General features: G+C 46.0%; 1 protein-coding gene across 1 annotated transcript in view; it reads right to left on the bottom strand.

Annotated features, from left to right (window-relative positions):
- Nucleotides 1-13,951: 13,951 nt before the first annotated feature.
- TTC17 (tetratricopeptide repeat domain 17) overlaps nucleotides 13,952-23,910 on the bottom strand; it is a 123,999-nt gene continuing 114,040 nt past the window's right edge. Inside the window, exons 21-26 of the mRNA XM_027837747.1 lie at nucleotides 21,311-21,431; nucleotides 19,622-19,781; nucleotides 18,842-18,925; nucleotides 17,926-18,045; nucleotides 15,482-15,625; nucleotides 13,952-14,664 (exon numbers count right to left, since the gene is read on the bottom strand). Of these exons, the coding sequence (XP_027693548.1) occupies nucleotides 14,533-14,664; nucleotides 15,482-15,625; nucleotides 17,926-18,045; nucleotides 18,842-18,925; nucleotides 19,622-19,781; nucleotides 21,311-21,431 (761 nt within the window). The 3' untranslated portion in view covers nucleotides 13,952-14,532. The remainder of the gene's footprint in view (nucleotides 14,665-15,481; nucleotides 15,626-17,925; nucleotides 18,046-18,841; nucleotides 18,926-19,621; nucleotides 19,782-21,310; nucleotides 21,432-23,910) is intronic.

The following is a 23,910-nucleotide window of genomic DNA, read 5'->3' on the forward strand; positions in this document are numbered from 1 at the left end:
AGAGAGAGAGAGAGAGAGAGAGAGAGAGAGAGAGAGAGAGAGAGAGACTCAGAAAGGGAGTTATTTGTCTAAAGTCACATAGTTAACTGGTAGCAAATTTGGATTAGCATCAAAATTTTATGGCCAGTCCAATATTCTTTCTACTGCACCACTCTTCCTTGGTTTGGTCTTCTTAGATTTCCATTATGTGGCTCAAGGTTTAGCGTGGTAGCTGGTATGTGCATGTGGACCTGGGCACAGGTGAGCTTCTCTTCTGGAACCAGAGACCCATCTGTAGGCTGTTCTGGGTTAGCAACAGGCTAAGCCACTGAGCTTTTCTTATAGGACAATTCAGGAGAGTAAATGGGTTCTTAAGGTGAAGGCAAAGAAGGAAAAATTCTTGAGGAAAGGAGATGTGTGATAGGGTCTGAAGTAGATTGGGAGCAGGTCTGTGATCTTAGTAGAGAAGTGCACCTGGTCTCCTTGCCTCAAGCTTCTGCCTGCTCTATGTATCCTCCACTCAGCTCCCAGTATGACTTTCTAAAGTATAGGTATGACCATGGCACCCTACCTGCTCAAGGATCTCCAGCAGCTCCCTATCATCTCCAGGGCCCTACATAAATTCCTCTGTTTGCCATTTAAAGCCCTTCACAACTTGGTGCCTTCCTACCTTTCTAGCCTTCTTCTCCCTTCCTCTCATGCTATGATCTAATTGGGATGTATGGGGTGTTCCAGGAGAATTAGCACCTCAGGGGTGAGGGCTTGCTCAATCCTTTTCAGGCCTGCTCATCCACCTTTGGTGTCCATCTGTCACCCAACTATCACCGGTGGCTCCAAGAAGCTGTAGCATGGGCAGCAGCCACACCTAGCAGTTGGGCTAAACCAGGTTGAGGGGAACCAATGGGTGAGTTCAAGGATGTGAAGACTTTGCCAGTGGAATGGGCAGATGAGGACAGTTTGTTCCAACAGCCATGAAGGTGGCTGAAGCAGGTGCTGTGGAGTGCTTAGAGCTTAGTCAGATGTTGGAAGATGCCAAGGTCATCCACTGCATCCCAGGCCATGACCGATCACCTTGACTTTTGTCTTGCCACTGGACTTTGATGACTCGGGAAGAGAGAGTGAGGTTGATGACTTTGTGCAACTCTGCCTCACTTAAATCCAATTCACGCATGAGTCAAGACATCACTCCATGATGTCATCGGTCCCCTTTGAGAACGAAGGGCAAACAACAACAATGTGATCTAATTACACCAGCCTAATTAGAGTTCTTTGGATAACCCATTTTCCTTCTCTAGGCCTTCAAACAGGCTGTCCTGCCTGCCTGGAATGTTCTGCACTCCCCCACCTCCCTCTTAGTTTCCCTGGCCCCCCTACAAGACTGAGTTCAAATTCTACCTTCTGCACCAGGGCCTTCCTGCTCCCCAGGCTCAAATACTACCTCCTTCCAGATGACCTTCATCTCTTATGTCTATGCCTTGCATGTACCTAGATATTTGCATGTTGCATCTCTTTTTAGAATGTGAGTTCCTTGAGGGCAGAGGCCATTTTGGCCTTCCTTTGTACCTCCAGTGCCTAGCCCAGTGCCTGGTATGCAGAAGGTACTTAAATGCTTGTCTGCAGTGCCAGGGATCCATAAAAGTAGGTGGGTCTACAAACAGGAGGAAGTTTCCAGACTTTTCTGACTGGTCCATAGTCCTTAGGCAGCTTGGTGGGGTGGAAGGAATGCTAGACTGGAGTCATGAAGACGAAAGTTCAAATCCTCCCTGAGATCCTCAATAGCAGTGTGTTCACAGTTTAACCCACCTGAGCCTGAGTTTCCTTTTTGGTAAATGGCAGATAATAAGATATCTGTTCAGCAAACTTTAAAGGACTCTGTGTGTCTGGTACTGTTATTATTTCTCGTATTCCTCCCCTGACCATCACCAGGATTTGGGAACTCCAAGGCCCTGGGTAACATATTGTTAGTGTGGTAAACAGAAGGGTTTTCTTCCCCTTTGGTCCTACTCAAACCCAAGAGAAGGTGGATTTGCTTCTGCCTGCTCTACCCTGGCAGAGGAAGGTTTGCAGATGGGAGGGCTAAGGAGCTGCGGATCCAGGGTGAGAAGCCCATTGAAATCATGGTGCTGTTACTATAGCAACCACAAGCGGAGGCTTCTCCCTGGCCTCCAGGCTTGAGAATGAATTCTGAAAGACAAGTCCTGAGGAGAAGGGCTTGGGAGGGTGGGCTTGGCAAGGGATCACCTGCAGATGAGTCTGCCCTTCAGGAAGGAGTCCTAGGCTGGTATATTGGGAGAGAGAGTGTCAGATTCACTCTGAGTCTTCCTCATTTCGGACTCCAAATTTTCTTTTCATAGAGAAGTGATTTCTGGATGTATCCCTTTCACTCTTTCCCTAGTGACAAAGAAAAGCAGTTAAGTCAAACCAACCAAATGAGCCTTCCAGTGTATGCAGCCTTCATAGCACCAGAGATTTAGGGATGGAAGAGGTCTCAGAGCTTATCTAACAACCGCCTCGTTTTCTCGTTTGTTGTTCAGTTATTTCAACCATATCTTACTCTCCATAATCCCATTTGGGGTTTTCTTGGCAGGGATACTGGAGTGGTTCCTTCGCCAGCTCATTTTACAGATGAGGAAACTGAGGCAAACATGATGAAGTAACTTGTCCAGGGTCATACAGTTAGTAGGTGTTTGAGGCTGGATTCAAACTCAGGGAGATGAGTCTTCCTGACTCCAGACCAGCTGCCTGACTCATTTTACAGGTGAGAAAACTGAGGCCCTGGGAAGGGAAGTAGCCTGCCTAAAGTCATACAGGGAATAAATAGTAAAGCTAGGATTTGAACTCAGATCCTTTTAGTCCTAAAACCAATGTTCTTCTCACTTTTCTATCTCCCTCCAACAAAAAAAATGGGAGATATATTTTTTCCACTTCTCATTCAATGTCAAGACTATTCATAATAATTATGTCCCAGTGAGACTTGCTTTCCAGTTCTTTCCATCGAGGTGGTCGTAGTCACTGGTTCTAGTTTCTTTGCTCAGCATCAGTCCAAACAGGTCTTCCCATGTTTCTCTGAGTTCTTAATCTACTTCATTTCTTAGGGAGTAATGCTATTCCATTCCATTCCTATGCCACAATTGGTCTGGTCATTCCCTAATTAAACAGGTGCCAATTTTGTTTTTTAATTTGTTTTCTTCTAGTCCACAGTCAGCCCCAGTGCCTGCTGACTCACTTTCCAGTCTTTGACTGATGAAGGGGAGTCAGCCAACAGTGAGAGAGTGGAAGTAAGAAACAGATAGGAGGGACTCCCTGAAGATGGGATTGTTTCTTTTTTTTTTATTTTAATTTTTAAAATTTGTAGCCTCAGGCCTTAGCATAATGCCTGGCCCAAAGTGAAACAGAGCCCAGATGCAGCCTTACTGAAGTAAGTTCGGAAGGTGACCCAGACAAGCAGATGGGGCCAGGGTTGGAACAACCATGTGAAATGAGAAATTCACTTAGAACACAAGCCATGTAGAATGGAGCTTCCCAGTTTCATGTGTCGTCTTCTTTTTCTGTTCATGTTTATACAGGGAAATGTTCACGTTTGTTAAGGGTTGTCAAGTTCATAGCAGTCAGTCGGCCAACGTTTCTGAAGCGCCTACTATGTGCCGGGCTCTGTACTAAGCACTTTTTACATTATCTCATTTGATCCTCATAACAATCCTGTGAAGCAGGTGCTATTATCATGCCCATTTTATAGTTGGGAAAACTGAGACAAACCAAGCTTAAGTGACTTGCCCAGAGCCAGATGGCTGGTAAGCGTTGGATTTGAAATTGGGTCTTCCTGACTCCCCACCCAGCAGTCTGTCTATTGTACCAACTGCAAAAGGCAATACTTGACCTCAAGGAGCTTGCAGTGAGAAGGTGGAGACAACATGCAAACAACTATGTGCCAATAAGATATAGATGGGGTAAGTTAGAAGCGGTCGACTGAGGGAAGGCACTAAGATGAAAGATGACTGAGAGGGGTTTTCTGCCTTTAGCTGAGACTTGAAGGAAGCTGTTGTTGTTTGTCCTTCATTCTCAAAAGAGGACCAATGACATCAGGAGGGTGATGTCTTGACTTGCAAATGAATTGGATTTAAGTGAGATAGAGCTGTCCAAGGTCATCAGCCTGGCTGTTTGCTCAGGAGTCATCGGGGTCCAGTGGCAAGACGAAAGTCAAGATGAATGGCAATGACCCAGGATGCAGTGGGAGACCTTGGCCTTTTTAAGCTAAGGTCTTTTCCAGGTGTCAGTTTGTCTGAGGCAACGCCCATTCAGTGATTAAAGGCTAGGTAAGAATGGAAGCCAAAGATGGCCTAGTTTGCCTTCACAAAAGGATCAGTCTGGAAGCAGAAGATCCTCAGAGTTTCTGGCCAGAACAGAAACAATTGCTATTTATACTCGCCTTGAGCCATCAAAATCCAAACTGTGAGCAAGTGAGGTTTGGGCTAGGACCTATTATTGGCCAGTCAGTGAAAGCCAGAGTGATTTGGGTTTAAAGGCATAGCCAAGTAGCTCCATTTGAATCATAATGGGCTTTTTCAAAGTCTGGTTTTGCAGAGCAATCTTTCAAGAAGTCATAAATGAAAACTACATGAGGCAAAAGAGTTAATTGTCTCAGGGAAGAAAAAAAAACCCAGTCCCCAAATCCCAATATCCCTGTGAAGTATAAGCATTCAAAAATTATATTCCTTTGGAGAGAGCACCCACATGTAAGGGTAGGACTCCTCATGTGGACAGAGGGAGAAGAGGAGGAGGAGAAAAAAGAAAAAGGAGGAAGAGGAGGAGGAGAAAAAGAAAACAATAGCAGCATTGCTCAACTTGAACTGACCAGTTGGAGGAGATACAAACACAGGAAAAAGAAAATCAGTTCCTGCCCTCAAGGGGCTTATATTCTAGTGGGGGAAGATGTTCTGTTAAAGGGAGCTGAGAAGTAGAGAGGTGAGGGGGATAGGTGGGTGGCTGGTTGAGATCCTTCCCCAAAATAAAAGTTTCAGGAAGAAACTCACCAATGAAAGAAGCTCACAGCTGAGTAGGGCAGAGGCAGCTGAGTTATGGGGCAAAATCTGGAGAAGGGGGAATGGGTGCTCTGGGCCCTTCCCCAAAATGGAGGCTCTGCAAACCTTAACTTGCTCTAGAAATGTTAGCTATTATTATAAGCTCCTAGAGACTTTTTTTTTCCATCTTTGTCTCCTGAGCGCCCAGCAAAGTCTAGACGTTAAAGGTTACGTTGGAGGCCTATAGCCAAAGCTTGGTGAATTGCATTAGATTTCCATGGTTACACAAACAATTGGTATTGAAGCCAGGACTAGAACCCAGGGTTTTTTGACCCTCACTCCCCATCCCATGCTCTTTCCATTAGAACACACTGCCTTCCCCATCCTAGTGGAAAGAGAACAGGATTTTGAATCAGAGAATCTCATTTGCAGTCTTAATTTCAATACTAATTAGTTGTGTGGTCTTCGGCAGATTCCTTCACCTTTCTGGATCACAGTTTCCTTGTCTGTAAAATGTGGGAGGTTGGTCTAGAATACGATCTCTATGGTCCCTTCCAGATTTGAATCTTCTAACTGAAAGAAAATGGGTGAGGCTGTGATCCTGCTTCTCTGTGTTCACCTGCTGCCCCCTACCTGGCCTAGCCACTGAGGCAGGTGGGTGTCCTAGGTGATGTCATCTTAGAATAAGAGACCAAGGGGAGAAGACAGAATTGCCCAACCCTTACACTTCTTCTGTTTTACCAGTGAGACTCTCTGGGCCTCAGTTTCCCCATCTTTAAAGATCTCCAGAGGCTCTACTATGGCTAAATCCTATGAAGCCGTGACAAATGAAGCTGCATTTTGGGGGTCCTTTGGGCTCCCTGACCTCCAGCTTAGCAGCCTCTCCCCTCTCACTCTGACACATCCACATTACAAGCCATTCTGGGAGCACTGGCGCTACTTGGGCCCCCCACCCGCTTCCCATGTTAGTGTCTGCTTGGGTGCTGGTGGACTCGAGTTCTTGCCCATCCTGGAGCTGGCCTTCTGTTCCCAGATTTCCTTATAGACCAGTCCTTTTAGCTCCCCCTTGTGGCTGTGAGACCACATGGTTCTTTTTTTTTTTTTTTTTTTTAATAACCTTCCCCTCCTAGTGATGACTGCATCCACCGTGGTAGGTGTGGGCCCTGGGAAGATGCTGGGCCCCTAAAACAGCCTCAGGGCTGGGCTTTTGAGTGGGAGGTGGGAAGGCTGCTCTTGGTTCACTTCTTTCAGAGAAATCACTCTGCCATCATGCTTCTGCACCTCAACCTGTTGAAAAAGCTGGCCAAAGAACCCCACAGATTCAATTCAATGCACATTTATTAAGTGCCTGCTATATGTCAAGCACCATTTTAGGTACAGGGGATACAAAGATACACAAGCCTGTATCCCATAGAACATAAAATACCAAGTTTCTGGGAAGAGGGCACATACAGCAACTAATATGTTATGCAGCATTGGCAGTGGGGTTAGGCAAACCACATGTTAAAATTTCCTTCTTATCCAAAGGGGCCCCAGAGAACCAGAGATTATTATTCAACGAACTATCAACAAATCTTACTTACTGAATGCTTACAATGTGCTAATATAGTGCTAGGTTCTGGATAGGGAGGACCTAGAGATGTAGAAATCAGAATTACAGAATCTCTGAAACACAAAGGACCACGGAGGCCATTTAATTGAAATAATACCCAGTTGGTATGATACTCTCTACAACGTCTCTGAGTTCAGATCTTTGTGTGCAGACCTTTAGGAGTGGGGCTGAGGCTGGAGGACAGGCTTCCTCTCTGGGATAGCACATGCAGTGTTGGACAGCTCCAATCATTAGGAAGTGTTCCTTCTCATGAAGCCCAAGCTTGTCCCTTTGTGCTTTGCACACACACACACACACACACACACACACACACACACACACACATATACACACACACACACATATATTTGTATTTTAGTTATTCCCTCTGGGGCCAAAGAGAACAAAGCTAATACCTCTGCCACTTCAAATACTGGAGGACAGATCTGGAGGTCCCCCTAGTTCTTTAAGATCTGTAGGCTAAACAAGGTCCCTGCCTTACTAGGGCTTAGAGTCTAGGTAGGGAGACAGACTGAATTTATAAATACACTTAAACCTTTGGAATGAGATTTCCCTTTCAAGTCCTCAACTTGAAAGGACAGATGTTTATGGTGGCGATGGCACCATTTCTTCAGCTGGTCTTAAAATCAGGAAGCCTTGGACTCAGTCACCCATGATATATACATGGCTATGGATTTTGTTGTTTTTCAGTCATTTTCATTCATGTCTGACTCTTCATGACCCCATTTGGGGTTTTCTTGGCAGATACTGGAGTGATTTGCCATTTCCTTCTCCAACTCATTTTTACAGATGAGGAAACAGGCAAACAGGGTTAAGTGACTTGCCCAGGGTCACACAACTAGTAAATGTCAAATCAATGACATGATTTGAGATGAAATGAGATCAAATTTGAACTCAGAAAGATGAGTCTTCCTGACTCTAGAGTTGCATGCTATTCACTGGGCCACCTTAGCTGCCTATGTATCCTAGGAAACTAAGACTTTAAATGTGATCTGAATTAAAGTACCTAGGTGACATAGGGGATAGAGTGCTAGACTTGGAGTTAGGAAGATCTGAGTTCAAATCCTGTCTCATACACTTGTAATGGGAACTAGCCACGGAGCCCAGACTTTATAAACACGAGTAGAGAGCCTCTGACAGAATTCCTTAGGTATAAGAGATTGGGGAGCCTGGACGTGATGTATAACCTTGGAGAGACTTGAGTGCAGGTGTGGACCAATGTTCTGGAACTGGTTGCAGTCCATTTACCACATGGTGAAGAACGCTGTCTTTCATAGACTGTAGTTGTAGAGCCAGAACTATGCACACATTTGGTGGTCTTCTTTTTTGGGTGTGACTCCATCTTCCTGTGACCTCTGCCAAGCTGACAATGCTATAAGGAGAAAGGTCTTGTACTTCCTCCTTCTGAAGCCGACATGTGGCCCCATCAATATAGGGCTTGTTTCTTTTCTTTGGTATTTGTTTCATTTTCGATGGAGGAAATTGGAGACTTCAACCACATGTGTTTTGAAAGGACAGGAGAGCAAGCCACCTGTGGTCCAGAGTCCAGTAGTTGAGACTTCATCATGTTTTGCATTCAGCCCAATAAGCTTGGGCACCGGGCCCAGTGATAGCTGAGTCACTCTAATATGGCTGAGATGGAGCATTTGGACATGAATTTGGTGGAACCAACATTATGTAGAAACTGTGCTGAGTCTGAGCCTACTCTCCCCACAGATCTAGATGGTGTAGGAGAGAGTGTGTCCCCTAGGTGGGGGGGAAGGGAGGATTTCTATTTCTATTGTTGCCAAATCTATAAAGTAAATATCTCTTTATATTTCTATTGTTGCCAAATTTATAAAGTAAATATCTCTTTGTAAAAGTTAACTGGCTAGTGGTGAATTGTGTGTGTGTGTGTGTGTGTGTGTGTGTGTGTGTAGGGGTGGATACACTGAAGTGGGGCTCCAGCCAATGGCATTAGGGAAGGAACAACCCAATTCCTCAAGTGTATCCCATGAACTCTGTAGCTAGCCTTCCTTGGAGAATGAGGACAGAGTACTCACTACTCACTCCCTCTGTGATCCTAGGCAAACTCCTTAACTTCTCTGGGATTCATCACCCTCATTTGCAAAATGAGGCATGGAAGTGGACTTCATGGCTTCTAAACTCTCTTCTAGCTCTAAATCTGTGATCTTGAGGTCACTAGGTTGGGTTTTCAAGGTTGGGAAGACCGTTTTTCCCTCTTCCAAACTACATAAAGTGCAGGTTTGCACATATGCTACAGGGGAGAATGCTCAGCTGCCCTTAGGGGAAATAGAACTTTGCATATGTTTTGCCTCCAGGAACATGCCCTTCTCTGTCTGACACATACTCTGGGTGACCCTGGCCAATTCTTAGGAGGCAGGGTCACACAGTGGAGAGAACACTGGCGTTCTGAAGTCAGAGGATGTGGGCTCAAATCCAGCCTGTTTTACTATCTTTGTGACCTGAAGCAAGTCACAGAAGCTCCCTGGACCTGTTTCCTCATCTGTAAAAATGGGTGTGTGTGGAGTAGATGGTCTTTGAGGCTCCCTCAGGCTCTCGATCTGATTCTATAATTTTGAGCCTTAAATGCCAAGTCTTTTTCAGCTGCAGGGAGAAAGGACTCTTTCTCAAAAGGATGGATGATGTAGGGGACCCAAGGAGCAAGAGGGATTTGTGAGGCAGGGTGAGGGCAAGGGATGGGGAGGTAGGTTGGAAAGTGCAGGGGCAACCTTCCGTTTGACCTGTCAGTTTCCCTATTTATCACTTGCCAGCTTCCTCCCCCCAATGCACCTTGTTTCTTCATATTTGCTCCTCAAGGACACTGTTGGTTCTTGTCAGAACAGAGGCATCACCACCTGGGCTGCCCAGGCTCGGCCCACGAATGCTCATCCTTAGGTCCAGATGCCACCTGCAGGATTTGAAAAGCAATGGGCCTCTCCTTGAAAAATGAGCCGGGGCCAGTTCTGCCAGGCGCCGCCCACACCATTCTGATGATGTCTGCTCTCTCAAACCATCCCTTCTCTAGGTACAGGGGCTCAAGCATCAGGGGTACAAAAAGAGGCCCACCTACAAAACCCCAGGACCTTCACAATAGGATAGAGCTCAGCAGTCTTGCTGATGCCTTGGGTTGGATTTTTTTTGGGGGGGGGGGGCGCTGCACTACCAGGACTGGGTCTCAGCCTCCTTTCAGAGTCAAGGGACATCTTCCTGGGTACTTTCAGGGTGCATAAGGAAGGGCGTTTGGCATAAATGTTTTTTGATTAGTTGAATTAAAGACCTTGGTCCTCTGAAAACGAGTACCACTATAAAAGTTCTTGTTTATGATTTAGAGCAGGAAAAAAAAAAAAAAAACAGCTCATATTGAAATCGTGCTTGGCATAGCCCTTTCCTCCCTGCAAACCCATGATGTAGGTGGTGCATGTGTAATTATTTCCATTTCACAGAGGACACCAAGGCTCAGAGAGGAGGGGTCTTGCCCAGACACTCGGTATCAGAGCAAAGATGGTAATCGCCCTCTGTCTTTGCACTACACCACACCGTCTCTGGCCAGGGAGAGGACTATTAGAGCTGTCTATTCAAAGTACAAGGTTCCCCAGGAAGAGTCAGGGTTTGGAATTCAGGGTCCAGACACAAAGGAGAACTTGTAACATATTTGGTGTTCCAGCATGGAGTCCAGCAGCTGGCTGTCGACTTTGAAAAGGAAAGGCTTTGCAGGATTTCAGTCCAGACACCACTTCCTCTGCTAACTGGGAGGGCAGGGGGCCAGGGTGGCCAGGGCTGGGGGGGGGGGGCGGCCAGAATTTGGGAGCTTAGCTATGAATGACTACAGTATCCCTCCCTCCACATTTCAGGTGGGGGTGGAGATTCACTGCTTTCAGAGAAGCCTGGACCACCTGCCAGTCCAGGGAATTCTGACCTTACTCATCTAAGGATGGACTCAGGCCTTCTTTCTCTCAATCTCTCAATCTCAATCTTTGCACTTTACTTGAATGACTTCTTTCAAACTAAACTGTTGAAACTGATCTCTTTGAAGGCAAGGACCACATCTTTATACTTCCCTACCCCCCACAGTGCTTGGTTCAGTATTGGGCCCACAGGTGGCATTTGCTAAGCACTTGGTCATTGAGTGAAAATTGCCTGCCCTAGTAGAGCATGTGTGTGTGTGTGTGTGTGTGTGTGCGCGTATGTGTATGTATTCAGTTGTTTTTTTCAATCATGTCTGATTCTGTGACCCCATTTTGGGTTTTCTTGGCAAGGATACTGGAGTGGTTTGCCATTTTCTTTTCCAGCTCATTTGACAGATGAGGAAACTGAGGCAAGCAGGATCAAATGACTTATCTGGGGTCACACAGACAGTAAGTGTTTGAGGTGGGATCAAAACCACCAAATTGTCCCACTAGGATATTTACCAAGTGTGCTATCCTGCTTCCTTCTCTAGAAAATAAAGGGAGTAGACTCAATGACTTCTTTCTTTTTAGTTCTAAATTTAAGATTCTATGGATAAAAAAAGCATTTATTTATTTATCTATCTATTTATTTATTTATTAAGAGCTTACTCTGTGCTAAGCACTAGGGAAACAAATGCAAAAGCTGGGATCCTGCCCTCAAGGACCTTACATTCTAGCAGGGGAGACAACATAAATAGGAATGATGCTGAGGAAGAGTCTTGGTGGGGTAGCTACAGGGATGGTCAATGGAGCCACAAGAGAATTACCCTGACGTATATCCCATTAAATTTGGTGCTCCTTCCTTTCCTAATATTAATAGCTGTCATTTGTGAAGCACCTTTATACTTTGTGAAACACTTCACAAATACAAAATCATTTGATCCTCACAACCACCCTGGTCTATTATTATCCTCATTTCAGAGGAGGAAACAGAGGCAGAGAGGTTAAGTAGCTTGTCCAAGGTCACACAACTACTAAGTAGCTAAGGGAAGATCTGAACTCAGGTTTTCCTGACTGCAGATCCAATGCTCTCTTCATTGACTTAAGCAGCTAGCTGTGGAAGAGGGGGTTCTGCTTGTTCTCTTTGGGATGACAGAGAGGATTTAGGAGCAATGGGTATGGAAGCCACAGAGGCAAATGTAAGCTTGTCAGGGAATAATTCCTAATAATTAGAGCTCTCCCCTTAAAAATCTGGCTCCAGCCACTTTCTACACTTATTGCACATTATTCCCCTTCCCTCATCAGTCAGTCAATAAACATTTCTTAAGCACCTACTATGTGCCAGGCACTGTGCTAAGCACTGATACTCATGCTATGTTCTGGCCAGAGCAGAGGGAGAATAATCTGAGGGAAGGTGTTAAAAGAGGTAGAAGGACTGAGAGAGGGTTATTGCTGAAGGCAGGATTTGAGCTGAGTCTGGGTAAACTGAGAAGTGGAGGTGAAGTCTCCTCCCCAGGGGCAGCCAGTACAAACTCACGACAATAGGAGATGGCGCATCACGTCAGAAGAACTGCAGGAAGCCCTGTGCAGCTGGGCCAGTGTTTGAAGAGGAGGAAATCTAAGAGCACCAGCGCTCAAGATGGGAGGGTATATGTTATATATACTGAGGTTATATTTGGTCCCGGCGGTAAGAGTTCCCTGAGCAGGGGGGTTGACGAGGTTTAAAAAATGACTTTGATAGTGGAGTAAGGGTAGATGGAGTGGGGAGAGACTTGAGACAGAGAAAGCAGTTAGGAGGCTCTGTTGCATGACCAACCATGATTCCAGATGAAATATGCCACCCACCTTCTGACGGAGAGGTAATGGATTCTAGAGAGCAGATGGAGACATCTGTTTTAGATGTGACCAATGCAGGAATATGTACATATTTGTAACATGCTTTAAAAAGTTTTCCTTCTTTTCTCAATGTGGGAAGGGGAGGAAAGCAGGAGGGAAAGAAGGCAGATTTTCATTGAATGAAAAAAAACAATTTAAGTTTTAAAAAGGCTAAAGCAGTAGTCTAGGTGAGCGATGGAGAGCCTTCACTTGGGTCATGTAGAGGAGGGAGCGTATACTCAGCTTCTCAAAATTTACACCAACTCTGACATTCCCCAACAATCTACAAAGACCTCAGGTGTAGGCCTACTGTAGGGAATGCCCCTTGGCCAAGGACAGGCCAAGTGAAACCCAGACTCATCACGAGACAGGCTGCAGGAACTCCAGAGAGAAGGTTGCCTGCTAAGTAGTGGGATTGTTGCCTAGCAGAGGGAGAACCCAAGGACATGACCTCATGCATCCCTTAAGTAAGAGGGAGCTCTAGACTTCCAGCTGACTGGAGTCTGTTAGAAGTCTTCCCAGAACCTTAGGTTTTATTGGGGTCTTCATCCTCAAGGGAGAACCCAAGTGCTAACCTTTCCTGGGGTGTCACCAAAGGTCCCGCTGGTCAGTGCACAATACACAGTGGCGTTTGGGGAACAGTGAAGAGAGAGAACTGAGACAGGAAGGGTTTTCTTTTGTGACTTAAGATGATTCTTTGGTGTGAATGTCAACTATGTGTAAAAACCCTCTATATCTGCTGATGTGGGGTTGGGGAAAGGAAAGGGGAATCTTTACCAGCTAACTATGTCACTATGATGAGTCTGTCGACCATGGAACGGGACCACGGAACTGCTTCACTGTCTGGTCTGGCTCTCACTTTCTTTTTGTGGACAAGAAGGAAAGAGATGTTTTAGGTCTTGTGGGTCCAGTTCAGAGTTAAAGCTGGGGCTTGTTTGTACCCAATTAATCTGGGGTTAAGGAAAAGAAACAAAACAAAAGACCACCACGAAGGGACCCGATCCGTATTTTGCTCATAAACAGCTTTTATTTTTGTTCTCAGTATGTGCCCTTGTAGATTTCACATGGTTGGGAGGCTCTGGTCCTCTTTGGACCAAAGGGAAAAGCTTGATTTAGATTTGAATAGGTCTAGGCAGCTCACCTGGAGTAGCATTAAGTCAGAAGGCCTCAGAGACAGGGAGTTTACACTTGTACCCTTTTCTGAGATGGGTAATACAGTGAACAAAAAAATCAGTAAAACAGACACAGGTCTGCAAATATACACATACACATACATACATACATAGTTGTAGATGTACATCTCTATGTATATATGTACATACATATATGTATATTTACACACATACATGTAAATACCTCCTAGGTAAGATTTCAACTTACTGGCTTCCCTGTGTTTTGTGATCAAAATACAAATGGTTTAGATGTTGTACATCGCTGATTTTCCTTGTCTTGGTCCCTCCCTCCCACCCCACCCCCCAACATAAATAACATTACAAAAGGCTGGATGTTCCTAATGTTTTTTTTTTCTTTTCAAGATTTTGTTTTTTAAATCACTTTCCCCCCCCCCCCCCCCGGCCCCCCCCTGCAAACTACCTCTGGGCTTGTAACACAGCAGCATGAATTGGACAAGACTGGGTAAAAGCATGAATTTCCAATGGATGGACAGCTGGACATGGCTTCTTGTTATCTGGTATAGGGATGGGTTTTTGCATTTCCACCAACAGATGCTACACTAGGAAGCAGATAATTGTCAGGACTGTCCCACCACCCTCCATAAGGGGGGAGCTGGTCGGACCACTGAGAAAACCCGAAAGGTGTTTAGGGATGTGTCATCTCCGGGAGTTTCTCAGCTCGGTTATTTACAGTTTTCTTTAGTTACATTTTCTGTTTGGAACAACCGTTTCCAAAAATGCTTCTTTCTGAGAGGAAGGCAGGGAGGTGAGGGGGTGGGAGTGGGGAAAGGAATCAAAAGACCAAACCAAACCCCCTGTCTTGATCCCCCAGCTTATCATCACACACCTCAGTAAGAGTAGATACTGGACAATGATTGGTTTCTTTCTTTAAAAAGAGAAGAGCATGAAGAAGAGAGAGACAAAGAAAAAGAGAGAGAGAAAGAGAGAGAGAGAGAGAGAGAGGAGGAGGAGAGGAAAGAGGAAGATTAAGGAGAACGTCGCTCTTTTTTCATAAGTAAATGACACTGGATGGTCCGGATTCGATTCTTGGCGGGTGCAAATTCAGGCTGCAGTTTTAATGTTGACTCATACCACATCATGGCCTTTTCAAACTCCTCCTGTGGGGGACAGATGACCAAATGTGAGAAATAAAAACATCCCACCCCCTGCCACGTCTCAAAGGTCCCGCTGGCTAGTGGCAGCAATCCCCCTTCAGTGTCCTTTCGGGGTAATTGAAATGTACCCAACCTCTGAGGTTTGGGGGGAGAGAGGCAGTTTCTACTGCCAGGACATCACACCACGTCAGAAATGATGGCCCCTGCCCCTACACCAGAAAGGAAAAGTTGGCAGATGCCAGCATTGGAGGAAGTGAAGCTGGAGACATTACTTTTCAATTTCAGAACCTCCAAGGAATGGCAGGGTCACAGTCCTAAGCTTTGGCCTTGTGTGGCCTGGAATCCTAGCTGTCAAGTGTTAGTGCCCACTGTGCGTAGTATTCTCAGCTGCAAGGCAAATCGGAAGCCAACCTGTGGGTTCTTAGATGAGCTGTTTCATTGGGAATCTTAATTATGCTTGTGAATTTAGAAAATGCTGGCTTTCCTTCTAAGCTGTGTTTGAAATTTGAAGGGCTCCTCTGCCTACCCACCTTCTACAACCCAGGAACAGGCTTTTTGCTCCCTGCCTCAATCTTGGCAGCTTAGAGGAAAGGCAAGGACCATGACCTCTCACTAATCCTGGGAATGATACAATGGAGCTGGAAGGGACCTCTCAGGTGACCTAATTGCACCCCTTCACTTTACACAGGAGGAAAATGAAACCCAGTTCAGACATAACCAAGAGGGACAAAAGGAAGCAAAGCAATCTTTGCATCCAAAGAGATGGGCCGCTACAGATGGGTTAGGCAGATTCCCTACTCATGGCCCTGTTGCTACTCACCATGGCCACGTAGACGTTAGCGAGGGTAAAATGGTTCACGACAAAGTGAGGTGCGATCTCCACGGCCATGGTGGCTACCACGATGGCGTCCTGCCAGAGCCTGGCGTTGTGCAAGATGTTGGCCAAGCTGATCAGGGGCACATCCTGGGCAGAGAGAGGAAAGAAGCAAGGAATGGGGGGATGACAGGGTTACCACTTTCAACCTGAGCTGGTCCTTGACAACGTCACTGTTGGAGGTGTCTCTAGCTACCACAAGCCGCACATATCTCCAGGACTTGTATGTGAGTTATTCATTATGGTGAATGGGTCTATCACTTGCAGTCCCTCATCCATTTCACTATGGTCTAATGGTTGGGGGGACCAGCTGAAGACACTGGGGCACTGTGGGGCTAAGAGGAAGAGAGTGGGGGCAAGTGAGACTAGGAAAAGCGAGGGGAAGTGTTCCCAGCATGACATGAGGAAGAGTTCATATCAGAACACGGGAAGTGGTCTACTGAGCCGGCACCTCCCCACCCGGGGCACATTGGGGTGCTGGTAGAAGAGAGACTTAGTGGTTACAGAAACTGCCATCATTTGGTGGTGTTAAGTAGATTTGGTGGAGAGCATATCACGGGTCACACTAAAAATATCATTAATGACTCCATTTGGCCTTTATCTACCATTTTGTCAAGCTGCTTCCGCTGCTTGTAAGTCACCTGATTTTGGAGAAGTCGCAAGATTACTCTCCCTCCCAACGGTCACTCCACCTAAGGAATGTCACAGAAACTTCCCTTTTCACTTTAGTGTCTCAATCCCCACATTCAGTTGCCTCCCATTCTATGTTAACTGTATAGAAAGCAAAGATCAAGTTCCTTGGCTACCAAGAGCCTTGGACCCCGATTGGTTTCTGCAACAGCATGTGCTGCTACATAGATTGTTGATTGAACGTAACTACTCGGTATCTTTATTCCACTGTAAGCTTGGTGGTGGCTGTCTCCCTCATTAGACTATGTTCCTAGAGGGCAATCGGTGCTCTACACTTTGGTCTTTGTAGTTCGGTGCCCAGCACGTAGTAGGTACTTAGTACATGTTTGTTGATTGTCGAGGGAGTGGTGTGTGATCCTTGGTCTTCTCCCCTCTGAGATGACATTGCTGTGTTCATGGGTTGGCTGGTATATGTGGAACAAGGCGTGATGAAGCTGTGAAATCAGATCCATTCCGGAATTCAACCAGAGGAGTCTGATTCTTGTTACCATACCAAGTAATGTTACCGATGTTCATTAGTTCATTAAATAAGTATTAACTTAACACCTGTTGTGTACACGGCACTGTATTAAGGTCACAGGATAATAGATACAGAATTGGAAGGGATCTTAGAAGCCATCAAATATAACCTCCTTCATTTAGCAGATGAGGAAACTGAGGTCTGGAGAGGTTAAGTAATTTACCCAGGGTCACACAGCTAGTAAATTCTGGTGGACAGACTTGAACCCAGGTTCTTTGTCCAAGTCCAATGCACTACCCTGGAGGAGGCATACTGAAAAAGGCAGAAGAGGGTTACTATCACAGACAGTGAATTGGCTTGTTTCCTTCATCATGGTAGGCGTTGTTTGTCTGTCTACAGTGATATCATTGAGTGACGACTCCAAGAACAAAGAGAATCTTACTCTCATCCACTTTATCTTAACCAATGGAAGCGGGTCCACTTCAGGACCAGCTCTAGGGTATGTGCATTGGATGATGATGGGTCTTTATGGGCTGGGGAAAGGAGGAAAACCAGAGTGGCTTCCTAGAGTGGAAGGGCAAAGGGCCACCCATCACTGAATAGTCACCAGCTGTCTGGCTACTCTGTGAATGTAGTGAGTGTATGAAAAGTTAATAGCTCATTTCTTACAGAGGAGATCTTGTCAGCTTCCTGAGGTGCAGGGAAGGCAGAAGGGAGGTTAAAGGTCTAAAGGAAGTCTAATTACTAAGTTCATAGAGTCAGAGGCCACCTAGTTCAATGCCCTGAGGTACAGGGAAGATAAATGACTTGCCCTAAGTAGTATCAGAAAGAAAGGAAGAAAGGTGAGATTTGAACCTGGCTCTTCTGACTCTGAAGTCATTATTACTCTATTCCCCTGCATTGGTAGAGGGAATTTTACACATAGGGAGTTCCTCCTATAGGTGACATCACAAGCCTGGAAAGTAGAAACACCATCTTCCCTTCTCCCCCCCAGAACAAGAGAAATTCCTAACAAGGTGAAAAACCAAGACACACAGACACAGACACAGACACACACAGACACAGACACAGACACACAGACACACAGACACACAGACACACAGACACACACACACACACACACACACACACACACACACACACACACACAGACACATGCACACATTGGATGACCTTACGAACCAGGAGACAGAAAGTTGCCCAAATTGACTTGGCTTTTTTCAGAATATGCTGTACTCACTTTCATATGATGTGGGGCATAATGGAGGGCCTGCCTCAGACAATCGATGGCCTTCTTCCCCTGTCCTTTCACTCGCCAGTACAGGGCTGCCATGCTGGAGAGGACCCAGGAGGTCTGGTTCTGAAAGGGAATGGTTGGCAGAAGGTGACTCCTGGAAAACACACTGCATTGACAAAGTACACCCAAGCTCTCCATTTTATAGGGAGCACAGCGTGTGTGGGATCTTATGAGGACCCAGGACACAGCTCCTTATCTTTCTGCAGTGATGAGCCTGCTGGGGTCGGGTGAGAACCTGGAACCCTCCAGTCTCTTCCTGTGTTGATGTTAAAGATTTCAAAAAGAAAACAAGAACTTATAAAGTGTGTCTTTCCTACCTGCCTAACAGAAAATATCCATGCAGGATCCATGGGTAAGGGCAGTCACCTACCCTCCTCAAAGTATGAACTATCCCTAGGCCAGGGGTTCTTCATCTCTTGTGTGTGTCATGGACGCTTTTGGTGAAGCCTATAGACCTCTCAGAATAATGTTTCTAAACGCATAATATGAAATACATAGAATTACAAACAACTAAGTAAGTTGAAGTAGTTATCAAAATACATATATTTTTAAAAACCCCAACAAGTTCACAGATTCTGGGTTAAGAACCACAGTCCTAAAAAATTTTTCTGTCCCCCTCCCCTAGCAAGTTCATAGGGGTGCCCATAGCAAGTGCCCATTCTGGGAAAAATAAAAAAACCACCCAGGGAGGAATCACAATCCAAGGTCTCCGAGATGCTAGAGAGAAGAAATTTTTAAATTCCGAGTTGAGTTAATTGGTGTCACCCTTTTGGCCCTGAGACCCTTTAGTGGCTGCTTTCCAGTGGGGGGAGTCAGCAGCCATGGGATATGCTCCCAGCTTCCTGGCTGGGTAACCTACCTTTTCCAAAACTTTGGCAATTCGAGTGCCAATTTGTTCAAATGACTGCTGGGGGTATTTGTCTTTGCCAAGATTCTGTAGCACCTGGAATGGGGAGAGAGAGAGATGGTGGGTTAGAGGATTGAAAATGGGAAAGGGAAGCAAAAGCCCTGTGACCCTGGCAGGGAGAAACTGGTGGTGAGGAGACACTATGGTAGAGCTCAGAGGTTGTGGTCCAAGGGATCTGGATTCAAATCCTGGCTCTTCTACTTAGTAGCTGTGTGACCAATGGAAAATGGCCCCAGCTGTGGGAGCCCCATTAGAATGTGAGCTCCTTGGGAGCAAGGACTGTCTTACTTTTTTATTTGTACCCCCAGGACTTAGCACAGGGCTTGTCACACTGTAAATACTTATATCATTCATCCATTCATTCAGACCAATTCTCCCGTGGTCTTACTGTTAAAGTGTCCTGGGTAAGGCTAGGTTACCATGGTTCCATTTGACCAAAAAGGCCCAAAGAGAGGCTCACCGCCACTGCCATTTTTCCAAAACCTCCTTGGCCGATGGCCAGGTTAGGTCTTACCCACCTTAGTCTCCCCGCCCTCTTGCCCAGCCATGAAGGAGTCTATGTTCACAGAGACAGGCTGGGCCTGAAATAGGGCAGGTGATAGACAAGAGGACATAATTTTACAAGCTGGCCCTTGCCCACTTGTACTCCTACTGAGGAGCCTCAGGTGGGGAAGGCTGAAGGCTGTCTGAACCCTACTTCTTCCCATCGTCCTCCCCCAATGCCAAGCTCACCTCTTTTAGCTGACTCTCGCCCGTGTAGTGCAGGCTGGCGCGATTGGCCACCCCGTGCAGGTGGTCCAAGGTGTGCATGCTGGCGGGGAGGTTGCTATTGCACAGGGGCTCCATGGCTGGCTCCTGTAGCTGCGTAGCAAAGTCTATGTGCTCTGTGATGCTGAAACGTGGAAAACCAAAGCAGGTCATGTGGTGAGCCTTAGGGGCAAGGTGGCGTGCGTCATCAGTCAGTCAGTCAATCAATCAACAAGCATTGATTAAACACCCACTGTGTACCAGGTACTGTGCTAAAACTGGGGATACAAAGTCCGAAAGGAGTATCTCCCATTCTACTGGGGGTGGCCGGGTGGATGACACATACAAAGGAATGTGCAAGACACACACAGAGTAACTGAGAGGGCCTTAGGGGAAAAGCACCAGCAGCCTGGGAACTGGGAAAGGCTCCACATGGAGGAGGCATCTGAGCTGTCTCCAGGGAAGCGAGGGATTCACCAGGAATAGGTTAGGAGGAAAACTAAAGCAGCCGGGGAGTTCTCAGCTTTAGTGACGATTCCTAATTTTATCTTCATGCTATATGAGGTGCTGGAGTCTTCCACAAGTTCTGTTTCCTTCCAGCCCTTCCCTCTTTACAGAGGAGTTGGTAAATGGAAGATCATTACAAGAGGATGCCTTTCCCCTCAGTCACAACACAGAGCCTGCCTCCAAGGACCTAGGCACCAAGAGGTAAGGAAGGAATCCTTTCGCCCTCAGGTCACATAACCACAAGGGGCAGCCAGGTGCTGCCATAGTGCATAAAATGTAGAGCCTGGAATCAGGAAGACTCATCTTCCCGAGTTCAAATCCGGCCTCAGACACTTACTGTCTGTGTGACCCTGGGCAAGTCACTTAACATTGTTTGCCTCAGTTTCCTCATCTATAAATGAGCTGGAAAAGGAAATGGCAAACTACTTCAGGATCTTTGCCACGAAAACTTCAAATGTATTTCCTCTTCAACTTCCCCTTCTAGATTCCCTTGTTTCCTTTAAGACTTTTCCTAGTTTCCCCAACTGCTGGTGCCTCATATCCATACTGTGTGTACCTTGTACATAACTATTTATGTACATGTGTCCATTATTGAATGCAAGCTCCTTGAGGGTAGGCAGTGGTTTTTTGTTTTCCTTTGTAACCCCAGCACTTAGCACAGTGGCTGGCACATAGTAGGTGCTTAATTAATGCTTGTCTAGTGGTATCCCCCATGCCTAGCACAGTGGTTGCACACAGTCAGATGAATGAAGAGACACATTTCTGGCTTTAGAAACAGTGTGCTAAGCACTAATATAATGAAATACATTTTGTAGATTAGTGAGCATGAGTTTTTGGAACGGTATTTGCTGTTCAAGTCAGCAAAAAATGCCTAGCTCTGTGCTTCCTACAAGGCAGGATCTGACCTTCAGTGAGATTCAAGGAAGTTTTTCTATTACTTCAGGTCAGTCTGTGAGGGATTATGAGAGAAAGGACTTAGCATCACACGCTGGAAACCAAAGTAGATTTCTGGGGCAGCATCTTGGCTGAGTTCATCTGTGCCCAGGTATCCCTGGGCCAGGAATCGCAAGCAGCAGATCTGCCGGTGACACCCAGTGAGGACAGCCATCCCTGAGGCCAACTGGATGGAAGAGCCAAATGTGACAGTGGTCACAGTGTGATACTTACTCGATGTTTTTGGCCGAGACAGCGAGCCAGGTGCTAGCCACAGTGGTGAGTTCCACCCGACGGAGCCTTACACATTCATCGGGGCTTGGCCACCCCAGGCTTTCGTAATCATGCTTTTTCCCTGGGAGGAGACAGATGAGACAAGTCAATACCTCTGTCGAGGAGCAAGACCACAGAGTGGATTGGGCCTTGGGGATGGTTTTCGACCCAGCTGGCAGGCTGTGGAGGAGAAGGCTCTTCTGAATCCCCCCCATCTGGAACCTCTAACCAAATCTTGGGTAAAGAGCCAGGAGTAAAGGTTGTCCAATGGCTCCAGCCTCTGACTCAAGCAAGGGTGGGTGAGAAATCCCTGCTCTTGATTTAAGGGTAATCTGCGTGAGGGAAAAGAGAAATCCATTGATGTCATGCACCCTCACCAAACCTATCACTTATTCAATTTTATACATATATTTGTAATTGCCTAGGTACAATGCACAAAGTGCTGGGGGAGACAACAGAGATAAATAAGGCATGTTCCCTACTTTCCATGAGTTTATAATCTAGTGGGCAGTGGTGATACGTCCAGAGAAAAATATGACATAAATTAGAATGTAAGTACACACCACAGGAAGAGTCTGCAGGGCTATGAAACAAAAGGAAGGCTAACCTATGTAGCCTATAGCACTGGAAGGGTGAGCTTGTCCAATGCTTTTGTTTTACAGATTTGGAAACTGAGGCCCAGAGAGTTTTAGTGACTTGCCCAGGATCATAGGGGTATAATGAGGCAGAACAAGGATTTGAACCCAGGGCCCATGGCTCCAAATTCAACCTTCTTTCTCCAACTGAGGGACATGGGTATGTGTGTTTGGGTGGGGAATGAATCATATTTAAAGCAACTCTAACTCTGCCTACAGGCAGGTATTTCTCTACAGGAATACAGCAGAGTGGGAGGTAATGAGGCTTTCAAATGAAGAGTATTACTACCTCTCACTGGTACCATTTTGGGAGGCCAGGGTATTTTCCATGGGTCATGGTCTGAATAAATCAAAGAATCAGGCCTTTCCTGAAAGGAATTCCAGTGCAAAACACAAGAATGTGAAGGAATTCAAATGAGGTCGCTAGAAAGCAAGTCTTTGGCTCAGTGGGGTACTTTGCTACTACAAACACTTAGGAATATCTCCATGTTGCTACAGTGGACAAGGATGGGGGGTGGGGACTAAATGGGAGCATGGGCAGGTCACATATAGATTGAGACTTCAATAATTTTCCTAATGCCCAAGTGTCACCATGTTCTCACACCCCTCTCTTCCCTGCCATTCTCTCAGCTTAAGAAACTCTGGTGGCCCCCTTTTACCTCAGGATAAAATGCAACCTCCACAGCTTGGCTCTTAAGGCCCTCCACAATCAGCCTTTCGCCCACCTTTCTAGGCTTCATGTATGTTACTGCTCTGTCCACTACACCATGCTCATTGGCAGTGGGAGAGAGGGAAGGGGAAAGGGGAATTCCGAGTTGATGATGACTCTGGAGCTGTAGATCTGTGTACCTGGAAGGATGGTGGCATCCTGCACAAACAGAAGGGAATTTAGAAGAGGGGTGGGTCACGGGGGAAGATACTGAGTTGTGTTTGGATGTGATGAATCTGGGATGCTTGTGTGGCACTCAGGGGCAGTGAATAGCTACAAGTTAGTGGGAAGCAAGATGGTGCTGGGTCCTAGAGATTGAGCAGGTGAGTCCAATTCCTACCTGTAATGCTTACTTCCCATGTGACCTTGGGTAAGCCTTAAACTGTTCTAGGTCTCAGTTTCCTTATCTGTAAAATGAAAGGTTTGAATTCGATGGACTTTGGTCCCTTCCATCTCTGTGTCTATAATCCCATGATGTGTGACTGGTGTCTAGTGAGATAAGATCTGGATAGGCAGATTGGGAAGCCATCTGCACAAAGATGAGAATCTCACCCATGGGAACTGAGGAGAGGGCCATGGCCAGACCCATGGGGTACAGTTATGGATGGTGATCCAGCAAAGGAGCGATCAGACAGGGAGGAGAACTAAGAGAGAATAATATCACAACAACCCAGACAGGAGAGACCTCCCAGGATGAGTGAGGGGTCATTAGCATCAAACAACACCAAGCAATGAAGAAGGAGGAAGACTGAGGAAAGGCCATCGGGATTTAGCCAACGTGGCTCTCATTTACAATGTGCCTCTTAAAATGTGGTGTCCCAATAGGAATGCAGTATTCTGGATGTGGTCTGTGTGGCAGAACGTACAAGAGAACCATTATCTCCCTTGGTCTAGACTGGGGTTCTTCACTTTTTCTGTGTCAGGGACCCTTTGGGCAGTTTGGTGAAACCTATGGACTGCTCAGAATGTTTTAAAATAACTGAATAAAATGCTAAACTTCAGTTAGCGGTTAGTGAAAATGAAGATGTAATTTTTTCCCCATCCAACTTCATGGGACCCCAGATTTAGACACGACATTTTATGAATGAATGAAGTTTTATTATTTTTAACAAGCTCTTGTTAAAAATAAAACTTCATTCATTCACTGGCTCATATGGTGCTTGTGGTCACCTAAAACTCTCAAGTCTTTACTATATGAACTGCTGTCAATTTGGTTC

This window comes from Vombatus ursinus, unplaced genomic scaffold, assembly GCF_900497805.2.
Source record: "Vombatus ursinus unplaced genomic scaffold, bare-nosed wombat genome assembly UNPS02014822.1, whole genome shotgun sequence".
In the NCBI taxonomy this organism is placed as follows: Eukaryota; Metazoa; Chordata; class Mammalia; order Diprotodontia; family Vombatidae; genus Vombatus; species Vombatus ursinus.